Source organism: Colius striatus, chromosome 4 (genome assembly GCF_028858725.1).
Source record: "Colius striatus isolate bColStr4 chromosome 4, bColStr4.1.hap1, whole genome shotgun sequence".
Taxonomy (NCBI): Eukaryota; Metazoa; Chordata; class Aves; order Coliiformes; family Coliidae; genus Colius; species Colius striatus.
This window is the reverse complement of record NC_084762.1, coordinates 41,731,709-41,759,561: the sequence shown is the minus strand read 5'-3', so window position 1 is coordinate 41,759,561 and position 27,853 is coordinate 41,731,709. Positions and strand designations below refer to the sequence as shown.

The following is a 27,853-nucleotide window of genomic DNA, read 5'->3' as shown; positions in this document are numbered from 1 at the left end:
TGTGGTTGGTTGCCAGTCAGACTTTGTTTCTCTCCAAAACTAAGTCTGTTGAAATAATCAGAAGTTAGCATGGTGAAAAGTAATTTACTTAGCTGTGGCCTCTGAAATACTTACCTGAACCATTTCCAGATTAAATACTTCAGAAGATTGCTTGAAGTACATGTGGCATGCATATTTGCAGCCCAAATTATTTAAATTTTGGTATGCCTAAAGCTTGCCTTTGTTACCATTTTTTTAAGTGCTTTTTCCCCTTAAGAAGACCTATCTGTAATTTCTTCTTAAAATTATGTTTTGTTTTCAGCAACTAATCTTGTTCTGTCATAGAATTTACATTTATTCATTTATTTTTTAAGTACCTTGAAAATCCTTGTGCTGCCATCTGGACCTCAGTACGAAGTGATGATAAAAGGTGAGGTGGAGTCTGAGGACAATAGACGTGTGTGTGCAGCTGCTGGCCACTCAGACGTCCCACCGATTCTTTCCAGCAAGCAGTCTGTTTCTTGGGGAGGAGTAACACTTGGGGCATCAGTGTAAGTATATATAAGTGGAGCAGCTGTTCAAAAATAAACTATTGTTTATTGTTTAATAATTTTCTATTTCCCTTTGATTAAAGTAAGACTTCCTATTCGCTTTAAAAATCCACAGGTGATGAACTAAGCTATTTTATGATTCAAGTGAGAGAAGCAGTATGTTACAGTTTTTGGGTTTTTTTGGTGTAAGAAAGTTTTGGAGACAAACTGTGGTCTTGTTTGAACATTTTTGTATTTTTCAGGACTTTTTAGTTATCGTTAGAATGATATATTATTGTGTAAGGTCACTGTGTTAAGTAGAGATGTAGTGGAGAATATTTTACAAGTAAGTTTATGGGAAATACTGTTGGTTCTTTTGACACCTGTCTCTTGGTACAAATAAATTTGTTTGTTTTTCTTCAGTTCTTCCATTAAGACTAGAAGAGCTGAGTCTGGTAATGTAATTTGACCATCTGAATGACATAGGCTGTTCAATGTTCCTTTATTTGAACGCATTCTGATGTTGAAAAATTTAGTGATGGAGAATCCATTGCATCCCTGATTGATTACTTTGTCCTTCAGACTAGTTGTTATCTGAACTTAGTTTCAAGTTTACAGCTTTGGTAATTCGTGATTTTGTGAAACTGTTCATACTTGTCTAGATGTGTTTTGCTTCTTTTGTACGTAAAGGCCGCAAGTTTCACAAATCTCTGAAGTTCTAGTAAGTATTACTTTCGTGACTGATCCACTGTTGTTTTGATGCAGATCTATTGAGGAACCTAATAATGTTGCTCGTTGTTTAAAAGGGATCCATGTTTGTAGCCAGAACCATTTCTGATGAGCTATATTCGTATTTTCATATTTTGTTGAGTGTATTTCTAATATAGTAGTTTTGGCTATTTGATGTTTGAAAATTGCTTTATTTTCCCTGTATGCTGCTACTTTTTTATTTTCTGTTTCTCTTGAAAAAAAAATATTTTCAGTACTACATTGGTTTTAGGAACCCGAAATAATTTTTAGGATTTTTATTCCAACCAAGTACAGAATGCTGAATGCCACTGAAAATCATGGGGAGGCTTTGCCATCGCTCCATCCTCCTCTTTGATACTAACTGCACGATCCGTCGTCTTCTTTGTTTTTACCTGTTTTAGAGCTTGTCACATCCTTCTGTGGTATTTTTTTGATTTGTTAAAATGACAAAGCACTAGCTCTTATAGCTGGAAGGATTTCCTTCCTCTATTGAGGAAGGATCAGAGTACCAGAAGCCTGGTCAATGCCAGGATATAAAATTACCTTTTGGTCAACTTGATACTGCCAAGTGGCCATAATTTATGTGGTCCTGAAAAGTACATGAAAAGGAGAAGTTATCTTTAACCTAGTTGTTTACAACTCTTCAGTGAATCTGAGTCAGACTAGTCAGAAGACTGTTTCTGCGTAACCAAGTGGCTCTGGGTAGTTTACTTATGACTGTGTCTTTAAGTGTGGGGTTTTTTTAAGGAATTTTTGTATTAACACAACTGCTGTTTGATTTAAAAGTTCAAGCTGTTAACACAATACTTGGAACTTCAGAACAATATGTATGTATATATATTTAAATATATTTTTATATATATAAATATATACTTGGTGGTGTATATTTTGGTTGCTGTATGAGGATTGATATGTAGTTGTGTATGTTGTAAAGTCTGTCAGTTTGAGAACACAGAAATAACTTTCTAGTTAACCTTGTCCAACAGCAGCGTATCTTATTTTTTTCATGAAATTACTATTGTTTTTTCTCTCCCCTTTGTGACCTACTCTAGGTGGCCCTGCTCTGGTGGGGGGGTTGGACTATAGATGGTCTTTCAAGGTCCCTTCCAGCCCTTAAGATTCTGTGATTCTGTAACTTCAAAATTCACTGTTCCACTTCTGTTGTTTCCATGAATAAGTACCTGCAGTTATATTTGCTGTAGAATATAACTAAGCGTCTTGTTTTTCAGCCGTCAGAAGTTAACTCTGAGAAATGATTCATCATCTGTGACCCAGCACTTAAGACTGTTGGTAAGAGGCCCGGATCAAGACTGCTTTCAGGTAAATGTCATGAAAACTTCTCTTTAGGTTAACACAATTAACAAAATACATTTATAATAAAATGTCTTTGCCCCCAAGTGTTATTCCCTTATAAATGTCAATGACTAGCAGTCTGTGTGAGCATTTGGTCTGAGACTGCCAAGCTGGATGTGGTATCAAAGCTTAATCTACATTGACAAGTTTAGGAAGAGCTGAAACCATAGCTGTGCTGTAGAAATTTGAAGCTCAGTTTGTAGCTCTTTTAAGCTGTTGTAGTACAACAGAGTCAAAACCTGGTGGAGTAAACAGTTAGTGGCATTTCTTGCAGGAGGGCTTCCAGACCACACTCTGTGTGCTACATGAGAATGGGACAAAAGAAAAACAGGAATTGACTTTTGGGAATTACCTTAACTAGAGATTTTATTGTTTTGTAGTCTGCATATATTTATATCTCCTTTTTCTTCAGATGTTAAGATCTGATATCTAAAATCTTCAACTGAGAGGGAATTAATGTAATGCTGCTGAAATTCAGCCTTACTGTGGATTGAATGCAAAAATACTCTGTGGTCAAAACAGAGGCATTGATATACTTATTGAGGGAATATAAAGTATTGAACTCCATGTTTTCTTTTGGAGGTTAAGCATTGCAACCTTAAATACTTCATATTGTCTACTGAGTTAATCCAAGTTCTGAACTAGTCAATTTTGTGCTCCTAATGAAGTAATTCTTATTAGCAGATGTTTTTCTTGTTCTCCTCACTTCTTATGTCTTCATTTTTATAGCTGCAAAGTATATTTGGATCAGAAGAACGCTTAACTAGTAACTGGGAACTCAAAATCCGTCCCAAAGAAGATACTAACATATACTTGATATTTACACCTACTCGAATAACTCACTTCTTTGCAAAGCTGGAAATCAAACATCTCGGAGTTCGATCATGGTCAGGATTTAAGTTTACTGTAAGAGTCCCAATGTAACTTCTATAATTCTATAAACATACATTTTTAATAACTATTTTAAATCTAGCACTGAATAGCTGCTTCTATCATGAAGTTGAATGTTTTCAAGATACACACTATGCATACCTGTCTACTTGTTAAAGATTTTGTGGGCACTAACTTTTGGAATTTAAGCATTAGCCTCAATTTTGCATGTGTTTTTCCCCCTTGTGAAGGAAGAAGAAAGATTTTTATGCTATGTTAAAAGCAGCCCAAGATTTAAACTCTAGAATTAAAATCCAGACTTGTCTTGTTTTATAGGTAGGCCTTTTCAGTAAGGCTTGAGAGAGGTTGAATAAATTTAGACTGTTTTATTTCTTGCCCAGTGTCTTCAGTTCCCATTTTAAAAAAGAAAAAAAAATCATTTATCTCTCTCTCTGTAGCTTTTCACATAGTTTACCACATTTTTAACAGAAGTTTTAGTAAGAAGCTTTCTTTCAGTTGAAATACTATTTTTTTTTTAGTGATTTCTTCTTTTTCCCCCCAGATACCATTATCTGGATATGGAGGAACAAGCAATATAACTTTAGAAAATGTTAAAAAACTGTCAGATAGTTACATGGTGACACTGGACGGATTATTACCTGCCAGATTGAAGAAAGCTTCTTTCCACATCAGAAATACAGGTTCTCGGGCTGCCTATGTTAAAGCGCTGTGCTTTGCAAACCTGCAGGCAAAAACAGTTATGGATCCTCAGGTAATGACGGTATCTCCAGAGAAGTTTGTACTAAGAGAAGGAACACATGAAGTAAGTGTAATATCTCATTCTGAGCAAGTTTTACTTACTAAAATATGTGTAGCCAATGAGAATGTGTCTGAGTAGTTTTTTTATTGAAATCTCACTTGTGTTAAATCCTGTTTCACTTGTATAGCAGCGTATTGTTGACTCATGCTCTAAACATTAGTGTGAACATTAAGATCTTTTCTGAGTGTGTTGTCTGTTTATTTCATCAGGTGATTACTATAACATGGATTCCAATGGAAAAGGACTTCCATAAACCAAACACCTTGATGTCGACAGTATGTTTTTTTTGTGGAGATGAAGTTTCTAGGCAGCAGTATCGTAGGTGAGATGTCCTTTGCTATTGTAACAGACAGATGTTTAACAAGAACTTAAAACTAGAGGTGTGTGCTAGTATGCTTCTGAAAATAGTAAGAACTGAACCAAAAAATATTGATGTGATATGGAGGGATCTAGTAAGTCTTAAATCTGGTGAGTTGTTTTGGTGGGTGTTTGGTTTGTTTACTTACGGTTTTGTTTATGTGCTGTAGCTGCAATCCTAGTTAAAGGTTTAATTTTCTTTTTCCATCCTTGCCTTGGTGTATGGTGGATTTGGGGAAAAAATTTGCCCTTTTGCATCAGAAGAGAGTTGTGTTTTATCTTTGCAGCTTTCCAATACTGATGCAGCTTTAATTTGTCAAGAAAAGGCTTATGGAAAGGAGTAGTACTGAAATTCAGTAGTATGAAGTTTTGAACAAGATTGGCATCTTGGTTTCCTGAATTCTATTGACAAAGTCAATGTTTGAGCAGATATGTATGTAAGAGAAGTAACATCTACTTTGTGCTCATAATATATTCTACAAATTTAGTTAGTATATCTCACTGAGGTTATTCGTCTGTGTTTCAATTTGGGCAACTCAAATGCACAGAAATGACATACTCTACTTTTAATGACTTAAGTGGCACTTTTGACTTGTGCTGTATATGGTCTACATTGATACTATAAAATGTTAAGAATAAGTAGAGCACTGGGGTGCTGACGGTTGTCATTGAGTGCAAAATTTCAGAATGGCAGTATTTCACTGTTGCTTTTAAAGGTGATTGCCTCAAACTTATTGTCCAAATTAAGCATTAAGCATAGCTGAATTTAACTGTATGACTTTGAATGAAAAACATATGGAATAGTTGTGTTTGTGACCTTAAAAAAAAAAAAGGCTTATCTTAAAAGATGCATGTTGCTGATTTCTGTATGAACTCTTTTGTCTAAGGCAATGCTTGTTGTCATTGAATCCTTTTTCAAGGGGCAGAAATACTTCCATGATAATAGCAAACCTATTAAGAAGCTTCATGCACCTATATAAGTAATATTGGAAATTTTTTATTCATACTCTGGACATTTGTACATGAGTGAAATTACTTATTTTAGATTTTATTAGTCAATAGACATAGCATTTGGTTCTTAAACATGATAGTCTAGTTGGTGGGAACTTCTGGAGAGAGTCCAGTGCAGGGCCACCAAGATGATCAGGGGACTGGAACATCTTTCATGTAGGAAAGGCTGTGGGAACTGGGGCTGTTTAGTCTGGAGAAGAGGAGACTGAGGAGAGATCTTATTAACATTTACAAATATCTAAATGGTGGGTGTCAGGAGGTTGGGGCATCCCTTTTTTCTATAATAACTAGCAACAGAACAAGGGGTAATGGGATGAAGCTGGAACACCAAAAGTTCCACTTAAATATAAGAAAAAACTATTTCACTGTGAGGGTGAGGGAGCCCTGGCACAGGCTGTCCAGGGAGGTTGTGGAGTCTCCTTCTCTGAAAGTCTTCAAAACCCTTCTGGTCACATTTTTGTGTGACCTGATCTAGGTGAACCTGCTTTGACAGGTTTGTTGGACTAGATGATCTCTAGAGGTCCCTTCCAACCCCTACCATTCTATGATTCTGTGTGGTAGCCATTACTTTGATGGTTCCCTTTACTGTGCAGCAATAGAGCAGTTATTTCATTAACCATTATAAGATTGTGAAAATATTGCACTTTTAGATAAATGCTCCGAGATTTGAGCTTGGTGTATCTGAGAAACGATAGCTAAAATTATGCTGGATTCTTGCTAATCTTTTCAAATTCTTGTTTCCCAGTACCTTGTGTAATATAATGACTCTTGTTTCTTGATCTGTTTAACAGAGCTATGATGTGTAAACCTGAGGCAGAAAAAAAGATTATCCCCAAAAATAGCTTATTGAGAAATGTTGCATTTGACGAAGAATTTCAAGGGGAGCAGCTTGTGACAGAAGGTAGACCTATGACTTGTTAAAATAAGAACGTATTAATTGATTTGGGTAGAAAAAATGTGCTTTTAGACTATTTCTTTTTTGATAAATGCAGAAACTAAATTCTCACTTTGGATGGAACTTGTTTCATTCAATGGCTATTTAAACAATTTACTGTACTTTTCTCCTTGCAAAACAAAACCTTAGTCTTTGAATGTTACAGTATTAAAAATTCTCAGTTTATTTGGAGAGTGTTTGTCTTATTATCAGTAATCGAGAAAGATTCAGTTTCTTGTACACAGGTATATTTTACATCGGAAAACTGGGAGGCAGACAACTTTTCTGACATGAAAATGTATTTCCTTTCCCAATTAACTAACTTTATATTACCAACATGCCTCCATCCTCCCTCAAACTGTTTAGTCCATAAGTATAATGAACAAGATTACTGTTTAACTCTATTTCTTGAGCTAGTTTTAGTCATGTATGAAAATATTTTACTGTTACGAGGCTACTACACCTGAACAACTGTTGTAGTCTGAGTCTTTCCCTATAGATTGTATGTTTTTGTTACTTGGAAAAGTAAGTATGGCTGATCATTCATCTTGGTTGTGGTTAAATCCTGGTGAACGATAAGATACTTGGGTTCTTGAGTGTGCTCTGAAGTTATTCAAGACAGTATTAGAGCCTAGACATGCTTGATTATCTCTTCTTGCCTTATTACTAGAGTTTTGATAACGGTACCTCAATCTTTTTTGTGTAAAAACCATGGCCTTCCTCTTGCATCTTAATGTTTTTCTACCTCTCTTTAAGAAAGAGTGTACTTCCTTAATTTATGAAATATAGCTTCTTCTCTGTTTGATCATAGTTGTTTAATTTACTCAAATACTTTGCAGGAGCTGATAGTAGTACCAAAAATAAGGAAATCTGGTTTGTTTTTGTTCTTTTTTTTCCTCCTGGAAGATGCTGTCTTTTAGGTGGCTGGTTATTTTTTTTTTTTTTCAATATCTAAATGCTTTTTCTATGTTTTGGCCTTTTAAATGAAAAGTTAAAGAGATGATGCTGAAAAAAAGCTCAAAGAACAGAATGCCTTGGCTGTAAGGAGGTACTTTAATGTGAAGTTGGATCCCTAGACTATTTTGATCTCCATTCCCCATTACCTTAATCCATAGAACTATTTGAAAACCCTATTAAGAAGTTATATACAAAGGTCACTGTTTGAAATAGCATGATGTCAGTTTTTCACCAATCTGTTCCCCTGATGCACTGCTGGTGTGGTCCAGGGCTGGCAACTGGAGGGATCCATGTTGTATGTTTGTACATTCCCAGTAATGATCCTTCATCCTGATTAGAGAGGGGAGCAGGATTGAGGCCGTTGGTGCCATCTGTGTGTGTGCCAGTGCTGAGTGTTTCTGTCTGGGTTGGTCTGTGCGAGTGCATGTATACGTGATTGGGGAGAGCGCAGGCTCAGCATCGCTGCTGGTTGCACCGGTGGCAGAACTACCTCCATTCAGACTGCTGGATTCTGCTACTCACTAACACTTGTGTGGTTTACTACACTGCTGAAACATCTTTTGTATACTGATCTAGTGTATTTCCAGTTTCTAAAATGTGCTTCAATTGCTAGCTGAACAGAGACAGTGGTTATTGTTATTTGACTTCTAAAAACTTCTAAAGTAGTCTGAAATGTTTTGTGATGACTGCACTTGCATTATCAAAATGAATTGTTTCCCATGTATATTAGCATCTTATCTGCATGCAGATACATTGTTAAAGAAGAGGAAAGAATTCTGATTAAGTATTTTTTGCAAGATCCTCTTATATGTTTCTATTTATCACATGATGTACTTCACTATGTTTTAAAGTATCTAACCCCTTTGTATAAAATTGTTTCTGCCTGCTGTGAATGTGAATATGGCATCATCATGCTCTTTGCATGCTGCAATTTGGGTCTGGAATTGTGTACACTACGGCCTTGGCATTAAAAATTATCTTAATGATATAATGAACTATCCATTTTGATATTTTAAGTTAGTGAAAGTAAGGCTATAAAAGTTAAGTATCTTCATGGGATATTTTAAAATCTGGATTTTCTAAACTTAATGGAATTCAATTGGGGTATGGGAGAGGGAAAGAAAGAACATACTTCTATACTGAATTTTTTTATGAGAGAATATTTTTTTTTTTCCAAAACCCACATTGTCCCCACATTGTCTTAGCCTTCTGCAAGGCTTAACTTTGTTAACAAACTTCTGAATGCATGAAAATTCTAACTAAAACCACTTCTACAACAGATGCTTCTGTCTTATTCGTTGATGAGTTGTAGAAGCTGTTTACAAATATTGATCATTGTCCCTAGTGTCTACTGTGCTGCAAAGGGAGTAATGATTGGGTAGAATGTATCCCCTGTGAGAAGGGTTCACTTTTTAATTCTGTCTAATAACACAAAATAGGTCAAAGCAGAGGAGAAAACTTTTGACTTTTATTATTAAACATTTTGATGAAACATTTTGTTATTTTTAAGTAATACTCTTACATTCCTGCCTTTTTGGATATTTTCAGGGATAATAAATTAAGTAATGAAGTGTTAGATTCAATAGGCTGAGTAATTGAAAAATAACTTCTCTCAAGTTGCATCTCTTTCTGTGAAACTTTGGGGATATATTTGCCTCATTTGTCAGGGTAAAAATAAAACTTAACTTTAACATGGCAGAGAATCAGATCAGTGTATACCTTTTTTATAAAGGTGGAAAATATGTCTTACCTATCTTAACATTTTATTTAGATTCATATGTTACTGATTTATGCCTGATAAGTGAACTTGCAAGTTTTTAATTTTTTTGAATGATGTAGGATATCATGGCCAACAGAGTAATAGCTATATCTATATCCTAAGTCTCTGTTGTGTAATTTCTGAGTATTATAGATTCTTACTAAAATTGCTGTATTACTCTCATTTTTAGTATGTGATATCCCACGAGGGAAAAATGATATCTATCTTTTCTACGCTAATATGCGAAAGATTATCCTTTATGTGTTTGGATATTCCACTTCTGATCAGGATGGATTTCAGCAGTCTCCTGGATGTCACTGGGAGTCAGACAGGTAGTATAACTGTAAAGTTAACTGTCAAATAACACCAAACTGAAGTGTATTTTCTTTTGTGGAAGCTTTTAATGTCAGTGATGAAGACTGACTTGCTTTACAAGTGAAAGAGCTGTCTCTTTCATAATGAATATGGCTCTAGTGAATGTCTAGGTGGCTCTTGCTATTTTTCCGTATATGATCTGTTTAAACTGTTATCATAGAATCGTTATGGTTAGAAAACACCTGTAAGATCATTGAGTCCAACCACTAACCTCACACTGCCAAGTCCATCACTTAACTAAACCATATCCCTCAGCACCTCACCCTATGCATGTTTTAAATATCTCCAGAGATGGTAACTCCACCACCTCCCTGGGCAGCTTGTTCCAATGCTTAATAATCCTCTTGGTTAAAAAGTTTTTCCTAATGTCCTGTCTAAACCTCCCCTGGTGCAACTTAAAATCATTTCCTTGTGTTCTATCATTCGTTACTGGAGAGAAGAGATCAACCCCTACCTCACTAAAACTCCTTTTCAGGTAGTTGTAGAGAGTGATTGTATCTCCTCTCAGCCTCCTCTTCTTGAGGCTAAACATCCCCAGCTCCCTCAGCCACTCCTCATAAGGCCTATTCTCTAGACTTCATCAACTTTGTGGCCTGTCTCTGGACATGCTGCAGCACCTCAGTGCCCTTCTTGTAGAGAGGGGCCAAGAACTGAATACAGTATTCAAGGTGCGGCCTCACTAGTACTGAGTACAGGGGACAATCACCTCCTCAGTCCTGCTGGTTACACTTTTTACACAAGCCAGGATGCCATTGGCCTTCTTGGCCGCCTGGGCACACTGCTGGATCATGTTCAGCCTGCTCTCAATCAACACTCCCAGGTGATTTTCTGCAGGACAGCTTTCCAGCCACTCTGTCCCAAGCCTGTAGCGTTTCCTGGGGTTGTTGTGGCCCAAGTACAGGACCTGGCACTTGGCCTTGTTGAACCTCATACAATTGGCCTTGGCCCATCGCTTCAGCCTGTCCAGGTCCCTCTGAAGAGCCTCCTAACCTCAAGCCGATTTTTGCATCATCCTGGCTTCATGTCATGCTCAAACTTACATTGATAAAGATGTTAAACAAAACAGGTCCCAGCACTGAGCCCTGAGGAACACCACTGGTTACAATCTCTTCTAAACTGTTCCCTTGGCTGACACCATTAACACTTTCTAAAAATTCCTATTCTTCTGAAGAAACTGATTTTTTTTTTTTTTCCATTTTCCAAATTGCATTTCTTCTTGGAGTCTTAACAGGACTATAACCACTGAATTCCTTGTAATGAATATATGATGTCTGGGATGGACATAGAGCTATATTACAAAGACTTAGTGGCCTTTTCCCTGTCCAGCCCAGATGCCAGCCTTTTGTACTACACTCTCAAAAGAATTATCAGTACTGAAGTTGCCCCTACCATGTCACTCCCTCAAATGAAGTGGTCTGTTACTGGGAGAATTTCTTTTGGAAGACTGTCAGAGACATTTGAAATTACTAGTCAGTTTTATTTAGACAAGTTGCTACAGCATTTGGAGCCCAGAAAAGGGAAAGAAATATCCAAATCCTATACAAGTCCTACTTACCAAGAGAGATTAAAATGGGTTAACTTGAATAGTGTAAGGAATATATTTGTGTAGATTGTTGTAACTCCTTATCAGTTAGTACTGCTTGGGTTTAATGCAGTCTTATTTTCAGATTTGGTAACTTGGTTGAACGTGTCAATGCAATTTTGGATATTCTTCCTGTTAAAGGACCTCAGGGTCCTTCATTACCTGTAAGAACTGATGATCTGGATCAGAATAAATCAGACACTGAAGAGACTTGGACTGTTAAACCTGAGTGTTTGACTTTGACATCTCCTTCTATTAGTAAGTATTTTTTGAAATTAATAAAATAACCACTCTGGTATTAGAACTGTGCTGCCTACTATGTTTGTAATGATTTTATGCTTGTAGATGTGGCTTGGTCAATTTCACTGCAGTGGCTTTATATCTAACAGTAAACTTGGTTTGAACACAGTTTTGTTTAAATTGGCAGTGGTAGTGTGCTCTGTGTGTGTATGCATGTGATTTGCACTGCATACCTATGAAGACTTGAAAGCATGGTGAAGATAAAAATAGGACAGAAAATACTTTATCGTAATTGGTGCTTCTCTGAATCTTGGGCACTTCAGTGAAATTTTGTACATGTTTTTTCTATTTTTTTAATATTACAGGCAGAACAGCGGATACTGGACATGTACAAATTGTCAACAATTCTAACAGAATGTTGGCATTTGAGCTTTCATGGCCAACTCATTACCTTACTATAACCCCACAACGTGGAGTTACTGAACCAAAGTAAGTTTCTTTTCGTAGGTTCCTTTATGTGAGGAAGTGTGATGAGATTTTGGAAGAGTTTAGTAAGTAATTGCTTTAACTGAATATATGTTTGCCCAAATGGATACTTTTCAATCCTGCATCACTATGCAAGATATGATAAATTTAGGCACTTAATTTCATATTCATATGTATGTAAGTTCTTGGATGCACTGCTAGGGAACTTTCATAGCTAGTGAGAAGAATGGAAACAGGATTCTCTGGGGAGGCTAAGATATCTGCAACTCATTGCAGATTCAATCAGTGGCTACAACAATGGTTTTAAAAAGAGAAAGCAGTGAACACCTTTTCAGTAGCTGTGAAAGTAAAGATATTTTGAGTGTCTTATACCCCAGACTCAGGGCTATCTATGGAATGATTCATTAAATAGAGGAATCAAAGGCCTTCTGCAAGCCATTTTCTTCTACTGCATAATATTAAAATGTGTTCTGCTTACTGGAAAAGAATGAGCTGAAACCTCACATGTTGTGTCCAATGGAACAAGAACAGAGGCATGTAAGTAGGAAACAGATATGTGGGAACAACTGACAGCACAACAAGCTGCACTTCTCTGGTTTTCTGCTTTCCATGACTATCTCCCTGCAGTGCCAAGAGCAGTCATCCTGTCAGGACAGGAGCCAGTTAGAATCTCTTATACTGTGCATTGTGATGGCTGTGGCAGACAGAACACTTGAATTAATTTAGGCGAAGAAAGGAGAAGGTCTGCTGCTTTCTCAGTGATGGTGAAAGAAGGCCCTAAGATTGAGGACTGACTGTGTAATACTAGAGCAAGGAGACCGCGCATTGTTTTCATCATGATGTGAAAAACTTACATTCCATGGAATGAGCTAAATGTGACTGAATTTGGTAGCGTTACAAGAGATTTTCTCATGGAGGTGAACTGAAACTAGCCTCTGGCATGTTGCTGTTCCTCAGTGTTGGAGGTGTTAAGTGCTGTGAAAAGAATTGCACTTCTGGAGCAGGGACTATTGGCATCTTCAAAGGCTGCAAGAGCCACCTTTGGAAAGCATTTCTTCCCTAGCTCTGCTCCTTTCCATGGCAATGAAAGTACTTGAGAGGTAGTGTCTTTAGACCGATTGTGATTGTTCAAAGAGATATGTGGTTTGTGACCTCATGCAAACTGATTTTTGAGATATTTGCAGTAAATGCTGGTAGGAACAAAGACAGTGGAATGGTTTGTGATAACAGGTAGTGTGTGTAATTAGTAAATCATATTCTCACACAGCTTGTACAGAAGAGAAAACTGTGAATGAAAACATTCTGAAAACTGCTGAAATCCAAAAAACCCCACAATTCTTTAAGGAAACCCCAATTTAATAATTTAAGGTCATTAATGTCTGTTACTTGAAGTTTGTAAAGATTATCATATTATGAAAATGATTATGGAACTGACTGTCCTACCCTAAGCTTTTAAAATGCCAAGTGCTATGCTAACAACCTCTTACATTGGCAATTTTGTACTCATTTTAAAAATACTTCATCATTTAATTTTTCCCCCACTTTTATGTAAGTGTCTCTAATACAGAATATGGTAAATCGGAATTTGTGTTCTCACTGGTCAAATTGTGGTGTGATGCCACAACTGCTTCAAGTGAATTCAGGCTCTTCAGTGTCCTCTACTCTAAGTAACTGTGGAAAGTACTGGTAGCATTGAAAGGCTTTCCTTTTCTCCAACGTCAGTTCTGTGTGGAAGGAAGGAAAGCAAATTGCTTCTGTAAAACTAGAGTTGATTTAAAAGATTCTTGAAATGTACTTTGTGCAGTATTGGTTTGAACAGTGAATTTTCTTTGTTGACTAGTATTGAAGCTTATTTTTCTGAAATGTGTAGTTGTCGGCTTTATGTGGCCTGACTAGTTCTGTATATCAACAAGAGGTGATTTACTCTTTCCCCATGACCCCTTATACAACCATCAATTGTGATTTTATGAAGTATGTCAGTGGTAAGCTCCTGATTACTAAAGTTCAATAGAATATCTGAGTACCTTAAATTTATCTCTCTCTAGGGTTAACTTGCTTTCTTGCTGTCTTAAAAGTGCATTCTCTTCTGGGGAGGAGACTAATGAGATCTGTTGTAGATACTCATTCTAATATGAGGACAATGCTAATGGGTTTTTTTTTTTCCCTTTTCTTTTATTAGGAGTAGTACACAAATTCTGGTGAGTCCTAATCCATCACTTGCCACAAAGCCTTCATTAATTCCTTGGAGTGGCCTAATCTATGTCCATTGTGATAGTGAACAAAAGGTGTGTGACTTACTTGAGAGTTTGCAACTGCTTATTTTACTTTGAGTAAGGTCTAGTTTGCAAAAACCCTTTTGGGTGAGGCAAGTTCTGTCAGCTTTCATTATTCTCTTAAGTTTGTACAGTTCTCTTAAGAAAAAAAGAAAAGAATAAATGTAGTAAAGATGCTGTTTTGAAAACTGAAATTTTTGGTTCATTCATCTCTGAAGAAATACTATGATGTGAACACTTAAGACTGAATTGCCAACAAAATCGTATCTGTATACCCACCGTAGCTTTATCCATCACTTTCTAGAAAAGCTAAATATATATAAATGTGTGAATATATGTATATATATGTACATATTTGTATATAGCAGTAGTCTATACAATAAGTTAAATTAAAAGAGGATATTGAACAGGTCACCATAGCTCCTTTTGAGCTCCCTTAAGGTAAATTTAAGCTTCTGGATGATGAGTGTGTGATAAAGAATGTCTAGAACAGCTTCTTGCTCTTCATGCATTTAAGACTTTTTCCCTGATTAAGTAATATAAACAAAATTTATGAAACCAATGTTTTTTTTCTTTCATCAGCAGAAAGGCAGAAAGACTCTTCAATAAACACTTTTTTTGTAATAGTAACACCCAGTATATATTTTGGGTTACAGTGCATGCAAAGACAAATAGAAGACACTGAAAGGATAAAACAACATGTCTACCTACTTTCCTTCTTGATGAAGGAAGGTGAGGGACAATGTAGAATTGGAAACTGCCTTAAAAAATTGCCAAATAAAGAAGTTATTAAAGAGTTGAGAATGAAATGGAGACTGTGCAGCCATTGAACTATGTTATGTTCAACAGTGCGGGAAAAGGATTGGAGCAAAGAAACCTGCTAGGATAAAAGTAGAGAATGTAGCAGAACCAATCAAATTGTAAGAGATCTGGTGATGATTTTGCCATTTCTTGCTAGATATCCAATTAAACAAAAAGTGTGCTGAGATTTAACTAGTATTAACTGAAGTTTTTAGAAGCACTAATATTATATAGCAGAAGTGAACACCAACCTTGTTCTGTGTGAGGTAGCCCCATTCCCTTTCTCTGTGAGCAAAGAATATCCTAGAAGGTGTCAAATATTAAGTAGTTTACTTATTCCTATTGAATTAAAATATCTAGGTAACAAATTTTCAGTAAATTTTCTTGTTTTCCTAAACTAAACTTGTCCTAAAATCTTTAGCTTCAGCTCACAAAGTTTAAAGAAGACCCGGTGGTTTAACATATGAGACTTGTTCTCTATGGGAATGTAAAGCTGAACAACACGAGCTCTTACAGCTCTAGAAAATAGAACTAAATGGTTTGACTTGTTAATATACCAATGTGTACTATTTAAATCTTTCTTTTTCTCCAAATTGTGCAAAAGTTTATTAAAGTGCAGATTCAAGAGGTGATTGCACAGAAAGTGTCTGGAGCAGACTTTCCATCTAGAAAACGTGGTATATTTACTCGACACTCTGAAGGTACTGCTGCTGTTCATGTGGCAAAGCCTCATTTAGTGCTCCCTCTAACAAAAATGGAAATAAAGAAGACAAACATTGTTTTTCCTAAAACAAGACCTGGCCAAAGTTCAGGTAATGCTACTTGCTTAGTAAATGCAGCATCTGTAGTATCTTGTGTTCAGTTTTTGTTTACGGTATTGTGTGTTTGGGAACTTGAATGCCTTGACTTGGGTTTTGTTCTTTTAGTCTGATTACTGTAATTGACTAGTTCCCCTTTTCTGACTTCAGTTTAAAGCGTTACTTCTGATGAAATTATTTTCAGGATTTCAAGTTAAGTTACCAGTTTTTTAAGCAACTGTGATTAATGCAACCATACTGTGCCCAGGCAGAGAGGGCACTATGAAGTTACTGTATTTTATTAAAGTTCTTTTGGGTCATTGTACTTCTGCAGTAGGCTCATTCTCATCTGTGCATGTTTCCCTAAGATGTGAGAGAAACCTATCTGTATATAGCATAGAAAGAACTGTTCTTCCTTAAGACCATAGGAATGTCAGCTATGAGTCTAGCTGTCCTTGTCTTGTACTTAGTGATCAAGGAGGACACTATTGATAATGGAGTCTCAAATGCTCAGCCTGTACTTTTAATTCCAGTAATGCTAAAAATTCTCCACGTTACTCTATGAAACTGTCATTGTTATCTAAATACCAGATTTTTTGGGTAATGCTTAGTTCACTTTTCCACCTAATGTGTTTTTAAATGATTCACTTATGTTGCACTAAAGATACTTGAGCTAAGACACTTAATATACGATATTTCTCCTCTAGAGAGTTACCTGGAAATGGAGAATAAAGGGGATGAAAATGTGAAGTGGTGTTTGTCATCTTTTGCACCACCCTATGTTAAAGTGAGTGATTGCTTGCGTTGGTGGTTTTATGCAAATCTCTTTTTTAACTTCTGTCTTCCCACTGCCTTCTCTTTCTCCTTCCATCCTCTCAAGAACACATATGTGAACATGAAGTCAGTTGCAGAGTTTCTTTTTGTTTCCATCCATATCAGGGAAAAGCTTTACTCCTCTTTCTCATCTCTAATGTGCTCCCTGACTCTGAATTTATCAGTGCTCTGAGGCATATTCTGTTTCACTTAGTAGCTTAAAGAGTATGCTTGTGCTCATGCAGTATTGTCATCCAGACTGCATTAAGTAATCAAGCATACGTGAAATGTAGGTGTCCATTTTGGCTCCAGATTGCTAGACTTGCCTTATTTTGAGACTCTTACTACTGCACATGGTATCTCTGTAGGTAATTTGTTAGGTCAAGGATATTAAAATTATGTTGCTGTCATCTGTGTGATTGCTGGCGCTTGTACCATCAATATTTGTAAATCCTTCTCTATTTTTTTGATAGTCTGAAAAGCTCTGATGGTTGCTTTGATTTTATGCTAAAATTATTATGGGTTGTTGTTGTGAAATGATGAAAAATAGTTATGTAGCACTCTTAGCTGTAACCCAGGAGACAGAGTATGCCATGTTCCAGCCAGTGCACCACCTCTAAACTGAGAATCAGTAGTTGTGGTGACTGCATAGATATTGTAGTAGTTTTAGTCTTTATTCATTTGCCTTTAGGGCATGACTATTATTTCTTTACTTGAAAGAAGCTTGACTTGGGTGTATTTTGTTCAGTCCTTTGCAAGGGTGTGTTGTATATCTGTGTGTGTTGTGTGGTTTTGGAATTATTTTTTCCTTTCTCTTCTGAATCTGACTCATGACTTTATTTGCAGGATGTGGATGAAACTGGTGACGTTTGTAGGGTTACTTACTCTGCTTTCATGTGTTCCCGTGTTTCTGGTACTCTTGAAGCTCACAGAGAAGATAAGGTAAACTGGTGTTTGTAAATGTTTTAAGCATATTAGTGTATCTCTATTGTGAAGTAGGATATTGTATGGGAAATTCTCTGAAATAACAGTTGACTTTTTAAAGCTGATAATATTTTATCTGATTAAGGATAACAGTTCCAACATTTCTGAGTTCTGAGGTGTATCAGGTAGTCAGTATCTACTTACCACAGCAGTTAAAAAGTCAGTCAGTTTGACTGTAAGAATTTGTGCAATCCATAGTTTGACATCGTGTTGTTTTTATACAAATTATTCTAGAACAGAATATTATTTTTTAAAGTTTTGCAAGTGTCCATAAGAAAATTGAAAATGAAACTGCTGTGAGAACCAGTTTTGCTTCCTTAAAAGTGATCTTGTCATACTTGTTCAAGAGCAGTTGTCTATTCATGAAGTCGATTTAATTTGACTTACAGTTTTATTTCCTGACCAGTAGAGGGTTTCATAATCACAGTTATAAAGCACATCCCAGGACATACTGAATGGGTTTCTGTGGGGCTTTTGTCCCTCATTTTCTCAATGCTACTTCAATTCTTGATTCATCTTCATCAATTATTATACTGTTCCTTAGCTATATTATTTCTATGATGATACAACCTGTAATCTATTTACAAGACATAAAAAACTTCTGTCCAGTTATTTTCCAATATTATGAAATAACTAATAATTATGACATAATTATATGAATTTAAGCAATTCTTTGCCTTAGCCATCGTAATTCAGACCTGTTTGAATTATGTTTACGTTATTGGCATGTCAGGCTGTTGACTGGAGCTGATAAGGTATGTTTCTATCATAATTTACTGTGGTTTTTTTTGCAGTGAGTGTGATAATATTTGATAATAGTTGTAGTGATCTGTTCTAATCTACTGTTCGACTTCTCTTTCTTCCTCCAACCTCAATTCTGAAAACAATGCAAGTTTACTCTTGAGTTAACCTGGTACAGCATTGTATGGAGGCAAACTTTTGTTACATGGGTGAGCCTTTAAAGATGATCAAATGCATAGTTTGCAAGTTACTTCAAATTTAATTGTAGTGCAGTGTGCTTACAGACTTGGAGCTGGAGAAGTACAGTTGTTCACAGCTTAGCTGACAGATGATGGAAGGTAGTACTGTCTTTCAGCTGTACATATTTCCCCTCCTGGTTTCTCCCTCATTTTACTAATAGAAATAATTGTGCAAGCACTTGCTGACATTGGTTAAATCGGGTGAACTGAACTCAAATTTATTGGGGATTACTTGCACAACCTATTTCATCATAACTTTATTTCTTGTGGGCAAAGGAGAATGAGCGGTGTTTGTTTTTTGTAAGATCAATCACCTGTGTTTGGAATGTGTGTTCCCTGGTGTGCAAATTTTGTGCTGGCTTAACTATAACTTTGTGTAGGTAAAATAGTGAAGGTGTATGAATTATTTTACTAAGCTGCTGCAAATTTTTTCTCATGTTTTGGTAGGTTGCCATAACCTTTTTACCTAGAGATCAAGGGGATTATTCCCAGTTCTGGGACCTTGAGTGCCACCCAGTTGAAAAACCTAGTTGCAAACACAAATTAAGATTTCAGCTTTCTGGAGCAGTAAGTATATAAATGCTGTCTTTAGCACAAATTTTTGATAACCTCTTCGTTTTACTATAGAATGCTCTTACTCATGGGCACTATGATATCCTGAAAAAAAACCTGCTGGTATTTTTATTGGACTATACTGTTTTTCTTACATTCCAAAAATATCCTTTTCATCTTGCTTATGTGATAATGTATTATCTTTTGTCATTTAAGACATAAAATTTTATTTTACTTAGAAAATGAAGAGATAAACTCACCTTTTGTGGGAATTGTTTCTGTAGATGCAGATTCATTTGGATTGGTTTTATTTTTATAAATATATAATAAAGTAAATGACCTTTGCTTTAATAGGTAACTTAATGCAATATTGGAATTTTCAGATATCCATTTTGGAGATATGGATATGTCTCTGAGAATCTGAGTGTTTTATCAGGATAACAGTGTAGGTGGGGATGATTTTTAACGTTTTTATATGGGAGTGATTGGATTTGAATTTTCCTTTTCTCTACTAGTGTTCTTAAGTTCCAACTTTACAGTGAGGCTTAGAAGTAGGAGTTTGAGTTTGAACTCATTTTCTGTGCTCTTGCCCATTATCTTCCTTTTAATCCCTACCTTACCATCCACATAAGAGGAGTCTATGTACAACAGTGGATCTGTTATTATTAGGATGAATTAATTCTGATGATTAGTTAAATGAGCTTAACATGAAGAGCTTTTTACGTTCAGTGGTGTATGATTGCTGTGTATGCTTTACTGTCCTTTCCAGGGAGTTTGGCTTGATTTTTCTGAGAAGCCCAGATAAAGATTTGGAGTATTAAGCCTATTTCACTAGTAGGAACTTTACTTACCTTACCTTTTGTTTTGTAGAGTCCTTGTTTTTCCCAGCAGTTGATTGTGTTGAGAATAGACTTAAGGCAATATGTGTTAAATGGCTTCTAATTATGGCATGAAGAATGAGACTTGTATAATATTTAGTTTGGGAGGGTTTTTTGTTCAGCTTTCACCTAATTCTTTGAACATAATTTGTCTTAAAATGAGCATAACATGTATGTCATTTGTCTGTTTAAAGCTAGTTGAAACTGAAGGATTAATTCTTTATCAGAAATCTAGAGTTTTGAAGAATTCTCTTAAAATGTGACTAGATGTCAGAGTTGTATGAATCTTTGAGCAGCACAATTTGATATTAGTGTTTTTGAACTACTGTGTCAGATTTGTTTATCTTGATTTTTTTTTTCAAAGCTGTTAATAATTAGATCTTTCTAATATCTTTGTGGATATGGGGAAAAAATGTAGAAAATACTTGATGTGTAATGATAATTTTGAAAAAAAATTGAAGTGCTTTGTTTATGAGCCAGATAAGGAACTGTGTATCTGTTTGGTCAACACAGAACCTTTACTTAGATTGTTGCAGCTTTTAATCAGATCTACTTTTAGTCAAAAGACAAGTCAGTTTTCATCCCTGAACACAATAAGTTATGAGTTTAGACTGTTATTACAACTTTGAAAAGGGCTTGTGTCCTGCTGAGTTTGCTGAGGCATAGGGGTATACCTCTGGTTAATGTGACTTTTGATAGAATAAAGTGAGAGACTGACTGACTGTCATTCAGAGTGACCAAATGGTATTTATTCATAGCACCTCTTCAAAAGAAATGAAAAATTTGGAAGAGCTTGAGAAAGAACTAAAAGAACAAGGTAAAGTTAGGAAAAATGGGTGGCACTTAACAATTACATTTTTTTCCTGAAAAATAAATGAACTGTGACTTGTGCTTTGCATGCATTGGCAGTTCCCACTGCTGGAAACAGTAGTCAAGAGCTCAGAAGATGGTGTCTCCAAAACTGATCTTGGAGACAAAGGAGAGGGATTCTCTATGTGCTCTGCAGCCCTACCTTCACAATGCTGGCAAATCAAACTTGGCTCTTCCTTTTCCTGAGAAACATTCATTAGGCTGTGGTTGGGTATCATTCTGAGATCACTGAGCTGACAATCAATATTATAATTGTGCATGAATAATTTGGTTTTTTGTTGGTAGCATGACCTGATTTTTAGTCCTTCTCTATGTGAAATGGGGAACTAGGAAGAAGCTGCTGGAAGGCTGAGGCAACACTTGAGTACTGATTGCTCTTTAGCATGTGGAAAGTTGAGGACAGTATGAAGAATCCCTGCTGTTGTCTGAAGATATGACAAATATGGTGCATACCACTTTTTGTTTACATGATTTACTTTAGCTGTTTAGCTAAGTAACGTTTTTGTTTCATTTTGCAACAAACTGAGCTGAAATTCTTAAAAATCAAACTGTGACTCTTAGTTAGCAGTATACTTGTGGTGTTGTCAGCAGTACAAAGTTTTATCTTCCTAGGGTGTCCCAGAAGGGGGAGAAGGAAACATCTTTTAGATCTCTGTGGGCAAACATGATGGCATCCAGATGCCCTTAGAAAGACCAGGGAAACTTCTCGTCATTTTCCATAATGTGTCGCATTCTCATGCGGTAAACTTGCTTTATTGGTTGATAACTCAGGTATGACACCTGTAACTTTTCACTGCATGGAAAATTAAAAGCTCTTGAAACAAGACACATTCTACTCAGGTTCTTGGGTTATTTGCAACTGAAAAATAGTCTTTAAAATTAAGATTTTTTTTTTTTTCCTGGCTGCTACTATTTCTGACAGACTGATTAGCTGCTCTTTCAACATTAAAAAATGAATGCCTAGAAGACAAGTTTGTCTTAGCAGCTCTATTGGTTAAATATATTTTTTTTAATCTTCCTTAAGGGAGTCAACTACTTGTCTGAAACGTCATCACTGTTTCAAAAATTGAGGTAGTGTTGTATGACCATAAGCATAGGAGATGCTTTCAGTTCTTTGACTTTGTGAGCCAAAGGACTCCAAACAATATCTGGCTGGATATGTTAGTGCAGAATTTGAAATTGGCTGTTTGGCAAAGTATTCCCCCAGGGTGATGTGGTCTCCTTGAAAGGGAGGTCCTGCCAGTGATAAATGTTTTGGCCTAACTTATGAATGTAATAATTACAGTGTAATGCATTATCACATGCTGCCTTTCTGTAGAGACCTTTCTTTGAAAAGGAATTTTGTGTTATTGATCATAATACAAAATTATTACAAAGCTTTTTGCTGTTCGGAGAATTCAAACTATAGCAATGACTTTTGCCTTCTTTCTGAAGAGCTGTTTAGCCAGCTTTTCTGTTCTTGAGATAGATGTTCAGAATATCTGCAGAGGAATTGTTTTTTGTTTTGGCTTTTTGTAAAATCTTTATTGCTAGCAGCCTTTTCAAGCTTCTGCCTGTACTGCTAGCTTGTTGTGAACTGGCTTGTAAGAAGTAAAGTATCCATAAGACATAGAAGCCTACTGAAGTATTCTTCGTAAGTCATTGTTTCTGTCCCTGATCCAGACACTAGTGTTTCTGAAAGAATATGCTTTAAATAAAAATCTTAGATTTGGTATGGGAAATTACTTACATACTTGAATACTTGATACTTCGGAATGCAAAGTTTAAAGGCTTCTCTATTTTTGCCAATAGGGTGCTAAAACAGAGAATGGAAGTTCAATTGTGAAAGCTTTTGCAAGTGTTCTCGCAAAAACTGAGCTTCCAGTTATACCAGAAATGGACCTTTATTCTGAAGCACCTACAGTTCAAGCAGGGTATGTATGGATAGAACTTGAGATCAGAGTCAACAACTGGTTAAAAGGCAGGAGTGGGAGGGGAACCCAACACCTCAATCTAAACACTTTTTACCATTAGGACAGCTATGTGGTGGAACAGGCTCCATAGAGAGGCTGTGCCATCTCTGTCCTTGAAGGTTTTTGGGATCTGACTGGACACAGCCTTAAGCAGCCTAGCCTGACATCGCAGCTGACCCTGATTGGAGCAGGAGGTTGAACTAGAATCCTCCTGAGTCTCTTCTGACGTGAATTATCCTATGATTCTTTGTAAACAACTAAATAAAACAGACTTGGGAAACCTCTTAATGTCTTTGTATTGTTCAGTCTCTCCTGCTTTTTCTTTTTTAGTTGAGTTTCTAAGTTGCCTAACCATGATCTGCCATTGTAAATGAACTGGTATCTGTTACCAGTATTCTGGTACTAGTTCATTTACTATTGTAAATGAAATGATATCAGCAGTAGAATCTTGGGTATACTTTTGGTATACTTCCCTTTGAACTTTGCTGTTCTTCAGTCTTAAATTATTTCTACTTCTGCTATGCGATGATGTGATTAAGACAGGAGTAAAATGATTTGGTTAAACATGGCATCCACGAGAAGAGTCTAGTTCACTAGTTAAGCATATGAGGGAAAAGTTGAGATTATTCTTTATAAATAAAGAATAAAGGTACATATGTTTATGCCATAGTGATGCTTTCCATTATTCTTCCTGGCTAAAATGCTTTACCTATAAAACTTAATGTGAGAGAGAGTTGATGCCCTCAGGATCTTTCAGTTTTTCCTAATTTAGTCTCAGAAAACACACCTATTATCTTGAAGTATGTAATCAATATATTCAGACTATGTAAGCAGCAGGTCTTGATATCTTAAATCCTTTTCTCAAAACAGACAAAATGAGATATTTCGAGGGGTATATGCACCACAAGACCTGTACACTTTTCCCACAACCAGAGTTGGGGAGTCGTGCACGTTAAAAGTCAACTTGCGGAATAATTCTTTTACAACACATGTGGTAAGTTTTACAGACTATTTTAAATAGATTTTCTTAAGTCCTTCCAACAACTCAACTGCACTGTTTTTTTTAATCTCTTGACAAAAGATTGCAGTAGTACAAGTCTTAGTTCATTAGTTTCAAAAGTCAGTATTATATTGAAGAATCTTGTTTTCCTGTAATTTTTTATCTTCCTTTGTCTGACTGAATCTCTGAGTGTATTTGTAATGTATTTGCAACTGAAAAAATTCTAGCTTATACTTTACAGGCATTTGTTGTTATCCTGTATTTTTTTTTAAAAAATCATTAAAATTGAGATGTGAATTTTTTTCACTATGCACAAACGTGACTATGGTTTCTTTTTAAACCCTGAGTCTGTGTGAAGCTCCATTTGTAGGTCACCTGATTTATCTTAAGCATGTCATAACTTGAATTTGCTAGGCTTAGATATAGTGCACTTTTAAGCATTTTGTATTAAATTGCAGCTGAAATTTTTAAGTCCCAGAGAGCCTTTCTACATCAAGCACTCAACATACTCTCTAAGGTGAGTAATGCATGTGCTCTAACATTCTCTCCTAACAAAAAAACTGAGCAAGTAATTTGATAAGATAAATACATTCTCAATATGTAGAGTGTTAAAACATAGATGTAAATATCCATTACTCTGGTTGTCTAGTTAAGGTGTTTTGGTTTATGGCTTTTTGGGGTGTGTGTGGGTTTTTTTGGTGTGTTGTTTTGTGGGTTGGCAATAAACTGCACTCTGTAATCTTGGTTAAAAGCAGAATGAGCCCACACAGTTATTTCTGAATCTGCCAGTTTCTTTCCTGCAAATTGTTTCTAACAGTGCTGCTGCTTTTAATGCTAAGCCTAATGCTTCATTTAACCATTTGGCATGCTGTGCACAATCAAGTTGTTCCTTCCATTTTTACTTTCTGCACAACAGACCAAGCAAATTGCTTTCATCATGCTTCTAATTTGATAAACTTGCAGAGGTACATCAAAGATTCTCTGCAAATGCAAGGTTTGAGCAGCCAGTGGAATTGCCTGGTCATACCAAATATTTCAGCATATTACTCACGAAAAAGGAATGTTCAAGTTGGTGATAATAATCCCTGAAGAAAACCCAGTCATCTTTGGAGTTCAGTACAACAAGTATTTGATGATAGTACTGTTAGTCTTCTCTTCAAGAAGCATAGATAGCATCTCACGTGCTCAACTGTAACAGCGGTGTTGTCAAGAAGACAGAAATGGCACCGTTTCATTAGAAGTCATACAGCATGCTTTCTCAGTGTTTAAACAGGTCTCCATTTTAACAACAGGGACACTAAGGATATACTGAACAGAAATTGTGAGCAAAATCATAAATGGAACAAAATACTCTTGTCTCTCAATCAAGCTTTCCATCTGCCACTGTTACTTAGCACTTCTTAAAAAGACAGGGCTGTGATCACATTGGCCACAGCTATTCAGGATATTCTTAAAGCCACTTTTCAGTGCAAAGTGTTACTACTCCACTTAGACATGTGTTCTAGTGTTTAACAAGCCTCTCTTTATTAAATGTTACATCACATGGCACAGAAGGGTTTTTGGAGGCAGTGACCAAGATAAAATCTATCCAAAGACAGACAATTAGCTAGATCTGTCAGAGGCTGTACAGCTGCAGACAAAGAACAGGGTGACTTGATTGTCCTTGGAAAAAAGATGAGTAACTTCACTGTAAGACACATAATTCAAAACTATTTTTGAGGAAAGCTGTAAAAACCATTTGGTATATTTTCTGTGAGAAGTGATAAACTTTTATTGCTTTTATCTAGAGTAGACTTCAGTTTAAAATTCAGTCTACCATTTCTAAGGGTTATCTAACTGAATATATGACATCTTCTAATAACATTTTGCAACCTGCTTTTCTAGTAACTTTGACTGAGGTTTTTTCAGTTGTAAATGTTGGCCTTTCCTAGCTTCTTAAAAATCCATTTATCGGAAGTCAACATAACTCTCTGAAGAAGCTCTCCCACTTAAAAGCATAAAGCACAGAAGAATTAGTTTACTTGGATAAACATATCCAAGCACACAGACTGAGTATGATAGGATAAACATGTTTATCCAGGTGCTAAAAAATTAAATGGCTTTTATTTGAGAATATCATCGAGCAGGATTTCAAGAAAGCCCATGTTAATTGTTCCTGTCTTAACCAGGTTAACTTAATGTTCAAAAGTAATTGGGTAAGAAAACTGTTTGCAGGAACTTGGAATATTAGTCTGTAAATAAGAGTATAAAAATAGAAAATAGCACCTACCTATACTGTGTCATTTAATAAATATGGTCTGTTGCATACTTTTCATTTTGAGGGCCAAATTGGAAGGCAATCCTCTATAATCAAGTCAATCAAAAGGGTAAATGGAATTGAAATTTTGTATTTAATATCAAGAGCTTGACCTTCAGAAGTTGGTATAGTAGCTTGGTAGTTTTTGTTCAATTGGTTATGTCACCATAAGTACCAATACTTAGTACTGCTGGTTCCTTTACCACAATTGAAAGTAGTGATGGGCTTTATCCAAATATATTATCTTGCAGCAAAAACTGTTTTAAAGATCTTCACCAAATATCTTGAAGTATGTATATTATTTTTTAGCCACAGAGATGTCATTTTGCTAGTATTGCAAGTGCAGGCTCATGTAGGACCAGTAGTGCAGTTTCCAAATGGAGAAGAGCAAGCACATAGACTGAGTGTGATAGGTTGGATTAGCATAGATAAAAAGAATGTGAAAAGGTATAAACAAAATATTAAAACACTAAAAATCAATGCTAGGGAAGAATTTGCCTCCCTGTTAGGATTTAACAGTTATTAACAATGAATATGCATGTAATTGCCTTTTTACAGGTCCCATCATTACATCAACGTGCCAGTCCAGTTCAAGCCAAAGGCTGAAGGAAAATTTGAAGGTCTCTTTGTTGTGACAACAACCAAATATGGCCCTGTTAATGTTCGACTGTGTGGTAAAGCTATTGCAAAAAAATAGAACAGTTTAATGACTGTTTATAATAGCTTATAACAGTTTATGCCATTGAAAATATTTGAAGATTTCCATATTAATGTCCTGCTTCTTTTGCCCTCTGATGCTGCGTTGATGGAAAGTTTTCTGTAAGATGAATTACGGTGCTTGTTGTACAAATCTGTTTTCATAGTAAAAACACTGAGAAGTAACATTGTATGTTTTAAAGTTATCGTGTTCTAATTTATGTTTCTGCACTTTTATTGAAATGGAATTTTTCTATTTTTGCATTTATCAGGGATAGCTAGTTACTGATATATTTTAAGTATTGTAAATACATTTTAAATAAAATCTATGTGTTGACAGTTGACTCTACCTGATTTCTGTCTTTGGTTAGAGAATTCCTTACTGTAGGTAAGAGATCAAGCTGCTTGCTCTTAGGCAATTCTGGTTTTTGGGATGGGAGCAGGGGAAGGATTGCAGTGCAAAAGCTGACCTGTTAATATCACGTCTCCATCTAGTAAAGCTGGGATCAGATTGGTAATCTGATCATCAGCTCCTAACTTTTTCTACAGTTCAGTGGAAAGTCAACCTTAGTATTAAAGCTACTAATTTCAGAGTAAGTTAACAACTCTGTAAATTAAACATGAGCAGTACTGTGTTCAGCCCTACGGAATGATTCATATGATCCAGTGTTCTGTCTCTAACAGTGCTGAAAAATTGTTGCTTTGAGAGATGACCTAAGCCTGTCTGCTACCTTCGTTTCATTTTGATCGCATTGCCTTAACATCTCCAGTCATTGGATTAGGGATGGGAGGTAAATTCCCATCCATCCTATTTTTTTACATTTATCTGCTTCTGAATTTACCTATTCTTCTTTTTGAACTCTTTTGACACTTTGTTTCCACAACTTCTTATGACAGTGAACTCTAGAAGTTCACTGTGTGCTCTTTTGTTAAAGTTATTTTTTGTGTGCTTGACTGA

General features: G+C 36.0%; 1 protein-coding gene across 5 annotated transcripts in view; it reads left to right on the top strand.

Annotated features, from left to right (window-relative positions):
* CEP192 (centrosomal protein 192) overlaps positions 1–27,159 on the top strand; it is a 66,895-nt gene extending 39,736 nt beyond the window's left edge. For 3 of the 5 annotated variants that reach the window (XM_061995991.1, XM_061995992.1, XM_061995990.1), the window contains exons 27-44: positions 354–530; positions 2,489–2,579; positions 3,342–3,518; positions 4,045–4,305; positions 4,512–4,624; positions 6,462–6,571; positions 9,511–9,652; positions 11,363–11,535; positions 11,883–12,006; positions 14,183–14,288; positions 15,682–15,889; positions 16,582–16,661; positions 17,534–17,629; positions 19,099–19,218; positions 22,743–22,864; positions 23,774–23,897; positions 24,362–24,420; positions 26,758–27,159. In XM_061995991.1, coding sequence (XP_061851975.1) covers positions 354–530; positions 2,489–2,579; positions 3,342–3,518; positions 4,045–4,305; positions 4,512–4,624; positions 6,462–6,571; positions 9,511–9,652; positions 11,363–11,535; positions 11,883–12,006; positions 14,183–14,288; positions 15,682–15,889; positions 16,582–16,661; positions 17,534–17,629; positions 19,099–19,218; positions 22,743–22,864; positions 23,774–23,897; positions 24,362–24,420; positions 26,758–26,896 — 2,422 coding nt within the window. In that variant the 3' untranslated portion in view covers positions 26,897–27,159. Of the gene's footprint in view, positions 1–353; positions 531–2,488; positions 2,580–3,341; positions 3,519–4,044; positions 4,306–4,511; positions 4,625–6,461; positions 6,572–9,510; positions 9,653–11,362; positions 11,536–11,882; positions 12,007–14,182; positions 14,289–14,861; positions 14,939–15,681; positions 15,890–16,581; positions 16,662–17,533; positions 17,630–19,098; positions 19,219–22,742; positions 22,865–23,773; positions 23,898–24,361; positions 24,421–26,757 lie in introns of those variants that run through there. The other 2 variants (XM_061995993.1, XM_061995994.1) reach the window with 2 other exon arrangements.
* Positions 27,160–27,853: the final 694 nt, after the last annotated feature.